Here is a 10,907-nt window from a genome sequence, read left to right on the forward strand (position 1 = left end):
TCCTCTCTCACCCTGCAGGGGATATATTGATGGTCATTGTCTCGTTCTGAATCCAGGTATCAATATTGACAATTCCCCACAAAACACAAGCCCATAAGAATTCATGCATGCTGCATTCTGATAGAACCAATCAGGCAAAAGGATTTTTTCGGAAACAAGGCAGAGACACAGGCAAGGTTAGCCCTCACCCATCAAATCCTGAAAAGGAAGCTCACATCTAGAGAGCAGGTAACTGAAGTACAATAAGACAATCAGATAAAAAAGAAAATAGCAGAGTCCAATTCAATACAAGAGGACATGCTACCAGAATACCATGGCAACTTTAGCACTTACACAAGTCAAACCACAAAAAAAGCTGCAAGTAACTTGGAACAAATATTTTAAAAGCATGGTTCATCTTATGAAGTTTCTCCTGCAGTCATACCACAACTTTAGCACTTCACTAGTCAAACCACAAAAGACCAGCAAGCGACGCACCATAAATATTTAAGAGGCGGGGTTCATCATATGAAGTTTCTCATGCAGTCACGCTATCTATATTTGATTTTTTGCATACATGAAAAACATCTCAAGCAATTGAATATTTAAGACTGAAATATTTAGCTTCCTGTCATCATTTAAAATTGACTAAATCCTTGCTGCAACATTACGTCTTCAGCACTAAATTTCAACAATTAATGGTCCAAGATCATCAAGGTGCCAGCTCCATTGATAACAGTAGTATTTGTAGTAGCTTTTACCACTTCTTCTGTTTTTTATTCATGTTTATGTTCACGTGTACAACAACTTTTAGCTTTCGATCGGATTTATGAGCTGCTTACCCCTATATCAAAAAGGTAGAGATCCTACACAAAAATATGGTTTTCTATGGAAGTCATCCAATCTTCTATACAAACATGGACTTCATTTCCGGGGGAAGAAGGGGAATTAGACAGGGTGACCCTATGTCCCCCTATCTATTCGTGATAGCTATGGAGTACTTGCAAAGGGAGCTAAATGTCCTGACCATTAATCCTCAATTCAAATTCCACCCTAGATGCAAGAAGTTAGGAGTGATGCATATTTGTTTTGCCGATGATCTATTGATGTTCTGTAAAGCTGGCATTATCTCTATACAACTGCTCCAAGAGGCCTTCCTCAAGTTCTCAGCTGCTTCGGGCTTACAAGCCAACATTGATAAGAGCTCCATCTACATGTCTGGAGTTAAACCTGAACTAAAGCAGGCTATTCTTACTAAGCTGGGATTCTGTGAAGGTTCACTTCCTTTTCATTATCTTGGAGTGCCTTTATCATCAAAGAAATTGTCCATAGCACAATGTATTCCTCTTGTGGATAAGATTACTGCACGAATTAAGTGTTGGTCTGCTAAACTGTTATCCTACGCTGGTAGACTCCAACTTATAAAGTCTGTGCTCTTTGGCGTTCAAACATATTGGTCACAGATTTTCATACTGCCCAAGAGAATCATGAAGCTAATAGACAGCGTGTGTAGGTCCTTTTTGTGGACAGGGGATGCAGCCATTTCAAAGAAGGCTTTAGTCTCCTGGACAAAGATGTGTTTACCCAAATCTGTTGGAGGTCAAAATGTTATGAACCTATGCTTATGGAATAGAGCCGCAATTCTAAAACAACTTTGGGCAATAGCTGAAAAGAAAGATTGTCTGCGGATCAGGTGGGTCCACATATACTACATAAAGAACTCCTCTGTGGAATCCTGTACAGTCCCTGAATCAGCCACCTGGGCAGTGAGGAAGATAATTGAAGCCAGGAAACTTATAATGCAAGCTCATTCCCTACAGGGTGATTTACATACCAGGTTTGCAACAGTGCTGAAGCAGTCTCTTTTTTCCATAAAGAGGATGTATATCTCGTTGCTCCCTACTATTCCAAAAGTCCCCTGGAAGAACATCACAATGCACCATAGTGTCCATCCAAGGTACAGGTTTATAGTATGGTTAGCACTGTTGAGGAGGCTAGAGTACCACCTACTTGTGTTTTTTGTGGTACTGTGGATGAAACACTCAACCATCTAATTTTTTGACTGCGCAATCATCAAAGCCTTATGGTCTAGAATGCTGACTTGGCTGGGTGTTCATAAAAATGTGGGAGACTGGACAGAAGAGGTGCAATGGGTAACATGTTGGGCTAAAAGGAAATCTGGACGAGGGGCCATAATCACCTGTACTTTTGCCATGTTTGTCTATGTCATTTGGAGGGAAAGGAACTTGATACGATTCCAATCAGGACAGCTCCAAGCTGACAGAATTTGCAGGGAGATAGCTACGCATATCCATAGCAGAGGAAGAAGCATGAGGAAGTGGCTACCTTGGATGAGCCAACTCAACTCCTTCCCTTGATAATTCCACCTGCTGCTGTTGTGCTGATATATTATCCTAGGCTACTGGTTTTTGTCCTTAGTATTCATCTGATGTAATGGCTCATGTTGTCAACTGGTATTTTACTTTGGTTTGTATGATAGCAGTGATGTAGTTAGGCTCTCTTGTAAGTCGAGTCCAGTTCCTTTGATTTGAGAAACAGGAGGTCCGGCCTGTTTGGTTTTGCAACTATCACTTTGGTTTAAACAAAATCATTTATTTACCAAAAAAAAAAAAAACATGGACTTCATGAGTACACCCAAAAAAAAAAAAAAAAAAAAAAAAAAAAAAAACTAGAGATAAAGACTAATCCTCATATTTACAAATCATTTTTTACCAATCCAAATATCTCCTATCTCTCCTTCCATACAACTCAAATAAGGGCTGACCGGCAAACATCCCATGCCCAAGGTCTTCTCTTTCTCCTTGTAAATGCCCAGCCATGTAGTGTGTCCTTTACGATGCTCTTCATTGTCCAGGACACTTCAAAACAAGAGTCAAAGCCATCTGACGATGCAACAAGAGATGATCTACGACTGACATAAGTGATTCTTTTCTTTCTCAGGTTTTCCGCTGTCAATATCGCACTGATAGCTCCCAACAATGCAATTAAAGACACCTTCTTGGCCGCCCTTGGGATTCAATTCATTTAATGAAGGAAAACCAACTCGGTTCCATGTAGTAAGTGACTAAGATGCGGTGGTAAGAATTGAATGTAAACAGACTATCCCTCCTCATCCCCATCTCCGCAAATCGTGGTGTATCATTTGGTATGATGTGCTTATAAAGTAGCTCCACTAGGTTTTGAAACTCAAGCATCTGCATTCTGCCCCTCCTGAAGATTTCTCCTAAACTTCATATTACAACAAACATATCCCTCATGTACCCTATGAATATATTGCACTGTCATCTTTTTGGCCCGATAATCTGTATGTGTTAGGGAAGGCAATCCTCAATGCATTTTCTCAATGCCACATGTAGCCCTTAAAGTTGATCCTGCTACTATCCCTTGCAAAGTGATATGTCGACTAAAGTCTTCCCACTCTTTCATAATGCTTCTCCACAGTCCGTATCCCAATGGTAACATGATGACTTTGGTCCCCCACCCCCGCACCCTCCCCTTTTTTTTTTGTTTTTTTTTTTTGAGAAAGAGTGACCTCTTGTAAACAAATTGGAAATGATTGAAATTTAAAGCTAACAGCAGGGCAAAAATGCCCTTTTTTACAAGGTAGAGAATTTTATTAAAAAGTACCAAGAAGATACCAAAAAAGTACATCAGAAAGAGGACATTCTTCTAAATATTGAAAAGAGTACAAAATGGTGAGTCAAAATTAGATACAGGAGCCTTCCTACACTATAGTTACAGATTTTTCAAACACCTAGATTTAACCTTTGTACGTTGTCTATCTTATAAAACATCTATTATTCCTCTCCATCCGAAGAAACAAGAAAATGCAAGCAGGGATAGCAATCCAGCACTACATGTTATCCTTTGATGATGACTGTTCATACAAGCTGCACAGGGAAAGTTTTATGGTTGCTGGCATGATACGGTTAACACCAAAAATGGTAAGAAACATATTCCAGATCTGTCTAGTAAAAACACAAAGAAACAGTAGATGATTCACAGATCCAAAAGTTTCTTCATAAAAGGTGGCATCTGCTGCACCACGGTGAAACCTCTTTTATGAGTTGAGCAGGCTTCATGTGTAACAATCCAAGTGAAGCAAGCAGCTGTTGGAGGAGCAAACTTTTTCCAGATTGTTCTCCATGGCCCACCATTTTGAGTCCCCTATACTTCCCAATAGATTTTTATAGTATGACTTGACAGTAAACTTGCCATCCTTCTTAATCCTCCACCATATTAAGTCAGCTCCCTGTTCATTGATGGATATAGCTTCCAATTTCTGGATTATTTCATTCATGTCTTTAATTTCCCAGTTAAATAATTTTCTTCTCAGGTACAGACTAAGTTGCGTGGACTCTTCACTTTCGTTGCCGCACCCGTGTCGGATTCTCCAAAAATGCACTATTTTTGGAGTATCCGACATGCACCCGACGATATTTTTGAAGAGTCCGTGCAACATAGGGTACAGATTCCATACTTTTTTTTTTTTTTTTTTTTTTGTGGGCGCGCGCTGATTGCATACAGGTTTAGGAGTATCATCCAACCACCTATCAGTCCACACTCTCACTTTCTTTTCATTGCCAGTTTTCAGCTTTACACCATAAGAAAACTCTTCCTAGAGGGGTTCCTGATGTGTTTCCACACTGACACACCATAGGCTCCTTCTACAATATTAGTATACCTCTCCTTATTTCTTCCATATTTAACTGACAGAAGACCTTTCCATAAATCATCACTATTATTGTCAAACCTCCAATGCCATTTCAGTAATAGACCTCTATTTTGTAGCTGCAGAATTTTTTGCCCACAAACCTCCGAATTTTTGTCTCTAGTAATAGTATTCCACTTCACCAAATGGATTTTCTACTTATCCTGATTCCCCTCCCACAAGAAGTTTCTTCTTATCCTGTCCAGTTTCCTTTCCACAATCTTAGGCATAGGCAATAAGGACATTATATGCTTCGAGATTCCATCCAATACACTATTAATCAGGGTCAGCCTGCCCCCCAATGAGATGTACTGCTTCTTCCAAGGTGGCACTTCTCTTTCACACTTCTCCATCACCCTTTGCCAAACATTAGAATCTTTTAACTTTGCACCCAAAAGCATACCAAGATATGATGTAGGGAAACCCCCATCTTTGCAACATTACAACATAAATGGATGCCAGCTTGTGAACAATGGCGTCTGCATTAACAGAAAAAATGCTAGTATTTGCCCAATTCACATGTCCAAAATACTAAAGGCTAGAAAAGTTCATGACGTGCCCCCAAGCACTCCAAAGCACTAAAGTGTCATCGGCATAAAGGATATGAGAGACTTCCACTTTGTTGCCATTTCTGGCTTGAATAATATAACTTTCCATACATTTAAGTTAAGTAGCCTCCCTTAGCATTAGACTTAAAGACTCCACGGCTAGAATGAACAGGTTTGACAGTGGGTCGCCTTGTCTCATAAGAAAAAAATGCCCTTATGAAACATAGTAAATGACTCAGCTTCAGAAAGGTAAGAAACAGGAGAGGAAAACTCAAATATCAGCCTAGTCATGATCCAATTTACTAGTATACTCTTAGCAAGGTTGCTAGAAAAGACTTCCATCTCCTCTCTCCCTCCCCCTCTTGTTCTAACCCAAACCGGTAAATAGACTTCTCTAATGTATCTTCGACTAGTGGCGTAGAAAATGTCAGTGTGCTTGATTAAAATGATTCAATCAATTAAGTTCAGTAGCCTTCTTTAGCATTAGACTTAAAGATTCCATGGCAAGAATGAACAGGAATGGTTAGACTGGATCGCCTTCTCTCATATGGACAAAATGCCTTATGAAACATAGTAAATGACTCAGCTACAAAGAGGTCAGAAAGAGCAGGAGAGGAAAACTCAAATATCAACCTAATCACGATCCAATTTACTAGTATAATCCGGCAAGATTGATCCCCCCCCCCCCAAAATCCTGCTGTTCTACCAAAAGTACATACACAGGTTAACCTAAAGTAAATTTCACTTCTCTAGAGCATTTTCAACTAGTCGCATAGAAAATTCCCACTACATAAGATTAAAATGATTCAATAAGTTGAGTTCACAATCACCACAGACCAGTGCTGATAGACGTTAGGTAAAATAAGCAATTTATCTGCACCATAACAAAACGGCTGCCAAATGGAGGCAAGAAGAACAGATGTAGCAACCTTACATTAGTCAATTGTGTTTGGGTGACAGCAACGAAAGCAAATATCAGAGCTTCATGTCATAACTTTGTATTTGGAGAAGCCAATGCATTAGCAAGTGAACATAAAAAATTATTCATAGAACAATAAGCAACTACAAATAGGGCAGTAATTACAGTCTGATTATTCATGATATGAGAGTCATCAAAATTCAAATCAGAAAGGGCCAATTCCCCCTCTTATATAGTATATCCAACAAAGAATATGAGAATTTTGACCAAAAGAGTCCCACCTCACCTTCCCCCCCACACACACACATCTTGTTCTAACCGGTAAAATGCACTTCTCTAGTTTATTTTCAACTAGTGGCGTAGAAAATGCCAATATGTTAGATTAAAATGATTCAATCAATTCAGTTCACAATCACCACAGATCAAAGATTAAAATGATTCAATCAATTAAGTTCAGTAGCCTTCCTTAGCATTAGACTTAAAGATCCCATGGCCAGAATGAACAGGTATGGCGAGAGTGGTCGCCTCGTCTCACAAGAGGAAAATACCCATATGAAACAGGAATGGTTAGACTGGATCGCCTTGTCTCATATGGACAAAATGCCTTATGAAACATAGTAAATGACTCAGCTACAAAAAGGTCAGAAAGAGCAGGAGAGGAAAACTCAAATATCAGCCTAATCACGATCCAATTTACTAGTATAATCTGGCAAGATTGAACCCCCCCCCCCTCTCTCATCCTGCTGTTCTACCAAAAGTACATACACACAGGATAACCTAAACCGTTAAATTTCACTTCTCTAGAGCATTTTCAACTAGTCGCATAGAAAATTCCCAGTACATAACATTAAAATGATTCAATAAGTTGAGTTCACAATCACCACAGACCAGTGCTGATAGACGTTAGGTAAAATAAGCAATTTATCTGCACCATAACAAAACGGCTGCCAAATGGAGGCAAGAAGAACAGATGTAGCAACCTTCATTAGTCAATTGTGTTTGGGTGACAGCAATGAAAGCAAATATCAGAGCTTCATGTCATAACTATGTATTTGGAGAAGCCAATGCATTAGCAAGTCACCATAAAAAATTATTCATAGAACAATAAGCAACTACAAATATGGCAGTAATTAAGTAATTACAGTCTGATTATTCATGATATAAGAGTCATCAAAATTCAAATCAGAAAGGGCCAATTCCCCTTCTTATATAGTATATCCAACAAAGTATATGAGAGTTTTGACCAAAAGAGTCCCACCTCAACCCCTCCAAACCCAAACCGGTAAAATGCACTTCTCTAGTGTACTTTAAACTAGTGGCGTAGAAAATGCCAATATGTTAGATTAAAATGATTCAATCAATTCAGTTCACAATCACCACAGATCAAAGATTAAAATGATTCAATCAATTAAGTTCAGTAGCCTTCCTTAGCATTAGACTTAAAGATTCCATGGCCAGAATGAACAGATATGGCGAGAGTGGTCGCCTCATCTCACAAGAGCAAAATACCCATATGAAACATAGTAAATGACTCAGCTTCAGAAAGGTAAGAAAGGGCAGGAGAGGAAAACTCAAATATCAGCCTAGTCATGACCCAATTTACTAGTCTCTGGCAGGTTGCTAGAAAAGCACCCCCCCCCCCCCCCCCCCCTCTCTCTCTCTTCCAGTTCTACCAAAAGAAGACACACACAGGATAACCCAACTGGTAAAATGCACTTCTCCAGTGCATATTCAACTAGTGGTTAATAGAGATTCGGCCAAAATAAGCAATTTATCTGCACCATAACAAAACGGCTCTCAAATGGAGGCCAGCGGAGCAGATGTTGCAACCTTCTATTAGTCAATTGTGTTTGGGTTACAGGAATGTAAGCAAATATTAGAACTTCACGTCATAAACTATGTATTTGGAGAAGGGAACGCATTAGCAAGTCAACCATTGAAATTATTCATAGCACAATAAGCAACTAAAAACAGGGAAGTAATTACAGTCTGATTATTCATGATATGAGTCTCATCAAAATTCAATCAGAAAGGGCAGTTCCCCCTTTCACATAGTATATCCAACAACACAAAAAGAATCCACGAAACTCAAAACAAAATAAAAGAGAGCTATTTCTTGTATTTTGCTACCTCTCCTTCATTAGCGAAAAAACCCATGAGCCTGCCAGCAGAATTCTGATAAGCGTACATGAATCCTCCCATAACCCCAATTAAACCTCCTGTTACCATTGATGGCCCCCTTATCCCAGGCTTTATTCCTACACAAATTAAAACACAATTAAGAAAAATAAGGGCCTGTTTGGCCGTGGCTAATTTTCACTTTTTTCCGGAATTGTATTCTGGAATCATGTTTGGACATGGAATTTGTTACAATTTCGAAAAACTCCAAATACCTGTTTACACATTTTTCACTCCAAGGGCCCGTTTGGCCATGGATAATTTTCACTTTTTTCCAGAATTTTATTTCGGAATCATGTTTGGACATAGAATTGTTAGAATTTTCCGGAATTCGAAAAACTCCAAATACCTGTTTTCACATTTTGCACACCAAATCACTCACAAAACAAAAACAAAACACACACACACACACACACATTTTTCTAAGTTGTATTCATGTCCAAACACAACCCCAATTTCCAAACACCCTTTTCAACTTTTGTTTTTTCAAATTTCACATTTTTTATGGCCAAACGCGCACTTAATCAGTCAGAAATGGATAAGAAAATATGAAGAAAAAAAGAAAGCATAGGAATTATGGAAAAATACCAGAGAGATAGCCGACAGTGACAGAGATGCCGGTAATAGTAGTAAGGCGAAGATAATCAAGGGTATTGAAATTAGCAACAGTTTTAGTAAAAGGAGGGTTTCGATCTATTACTGGGTATTCTGGTTTTGCCGATGCAGTAATATCTGTGTTCATTTTTCTTCTTTGCGTTTTGCTCTTCAATGCGAAAGGGGATTTTTGATATCAGAGTTTTTAACCAAAATGGTACCTCAATTTTTTAGAAGAAATAAGTAAGGCTCTTTGCCATTGGCTCTTAATTCTTATCATTTCAATATAAGAAAATACTCCCTCCAAATCAAAAAGAATGTCCACTTAGCTATTTTTAGATTCCTTAAGAAAATATTAACTTTTAGACAAAAATATTTAATTTAACTAAACTGTCCTTAATTAAATAGGTATTGAGATTTGATCACATAACACTTAATAGGGCAAAATCTAAAAAAATAAAGTTAATTCTTTCTTGATTTGATAAATGGACACACTTTTTAACCCAAGAAAAAAAGTATAAGTAGACACTTTTTTTGATCTGGAGGGAGTAGCATTTTCAGATCTCTTATGTATTCTTTTTCTAGATATTTTACGTGTAAAAAATAAAAATCTCTTGCAAAAGGGCCATAAACTAAAAAAAATTGTAAAGGGCAAAAAAAAATTCTCCTTTAATTTACATCTTTGTTATATTATCATCCTTTGCTCCTCTCGGTTTATAACTAAACTTTTAATCAAGTGCACCAAAGTCTTTTTGTAGCCTGAGTGTCATCAGATAGTATAAGATCAATTTTTAAAAATATGTACATAAAATATCTATTTTTTTATGGAAAGACATGGGTTCACATGCCCAAAGTTTATACATAAATTAGCTCTTGATATTAGTCCAAACACACTTCTTTTATTTTTTGCGGGAAAGGGTCACATTTGTCCCTTTACTATAAAAAATAAGTACTAATATTTATGAGGAAATGAGATATGTTGCCCTCGTACAATTCGAATAGAAGAAAATGTCATTTTTAGACCTCTTATGTATTTTTTTTCGAGATCTCATATGTGTCAAAAAATAAAGATATATTGTAAAAGGGTCATAAAACTATTTAAAAAAAAATTGTAAGGGGCTAAGAAACAATTTCTTCCTTTAAGAAGAAATGATAATACACCCCTAGAGTCATACTTTGGAGCTTTATTTACTCTGCACCTGTTAGAACTAGTTACAATTGCGACCTATTAAAACTTTATTTTCAGCTTTAAGAAATCACGTGTCATACTTTTATTGAACAAAAAAATCAACCACTCACTATAAAAAAAATCATGCTATATTTATCCTTAACTCTAAAGTGTAAATAGAGTTCACTTTTATAATAGAACCTTGAAAACGGAATGAATTGTTACCATAAATTACTTTTCTTTTGTGAAAACAACACAATATTTGGACAATTTAGAATTAACGATAAGACTGTTCACTACAATCTTTTTTAAATCGTAATCAGGGGTGTTGAAATTGGCAACTGTTTTAGTAAAAGGAGGATTTCGATCTGTAACTGGGTATTCGAGTTTTGCCGATGCAGTAATATCTGCATTCATTTTTCTTTGATTTTTGATGTTTCGCTCTTCTCGGTGGTTACTTGTCTTCAGTCTTGCAAAAGGACTGATGGGATTTTGAGATGGGTTTTCGATGGGGAGAGACTATGAGAGTTTTGACCAAAAACGCTCCTCAATAATGGAAAATAGAGTAAAAATTGTTTACTCCAAAATTAGGTAATAAGTTGAATTTGTAAGTGAGGTATAGGATATGTGGACACTTTAATCTATTTTGATTTTTTGGAGAATATATATGTGGATTCGTTTACAGTGACTTATATATATATAAATATATATAATCTGATAACTTGGATGAATATGTTGATATTATGGATTCAAGCTAAATATATGTATATATTATGATACTATGATCGT

General features: G+C 37.3%; 1 protein-coding gene across 1 annotated transcript; it reads right to left on the reverse strand.

The window, feature by feature from the left end:
- Window positions 1–8,099: 8,099 nt before the first annotated feature.
- On the reverse strand, window positions 8,100–9,130 carry LOC132029702 (uncharacterized). Its single transcript, XM_059419029.1, has 2 exons — window positions 8,945–9,130; window positions 8,100–8,436 (listed from the first exon to the last, which is right to left on the reverse strand). Exons 1-2 carry the CDS (start codon window positions 9,096–9,098, stop codon window positions 8,288–8,290), a joined length of 303 nt encoding a protein of 100 aa, XP_059275012.1. The 5' UTR covers window positions 9,099–9,130; the 3' UTR covers window positions 8,100–8,287.
- Between the last annotated feature and the right edge of the window lie 1,777 nt (window positions 9,131–10,907).

This window comes from Lycium ferocissimum, chromosome 9, assembly GCF_029784015.1.
Source record: "Lycium ferocissimum isolate CSIRO_LF1 chromosome 9, AGI_CSIRO_Lferr_CH_V1, whole genome shotgun sequence".
Taxonomy (NCBI): domain Eukaryota; kingdom Viridiplantae; phylum Streptophyta; class Magnoliopsida; order Solanales; family Solanaceae; genus Lycium; species Lycium ferocissimum.

Excerpts from the sequence above, each read along its gene's own strand:
- LOC132029702 (XM_059419029.1), bottom strand. The coding sequence starts at position 9,098 with ATGAACACAGATATTACTGCATCGGCAAAACCAGAATACCCAGTAATA. Across the intron at positions 8,437-8,944 it reads CACTGTCGGCTATCTCTCTG|GAATAAAGCCTGGGATAAGG; the intron begins GTATTTTTCCAT and ends TAATTTGTGTAG.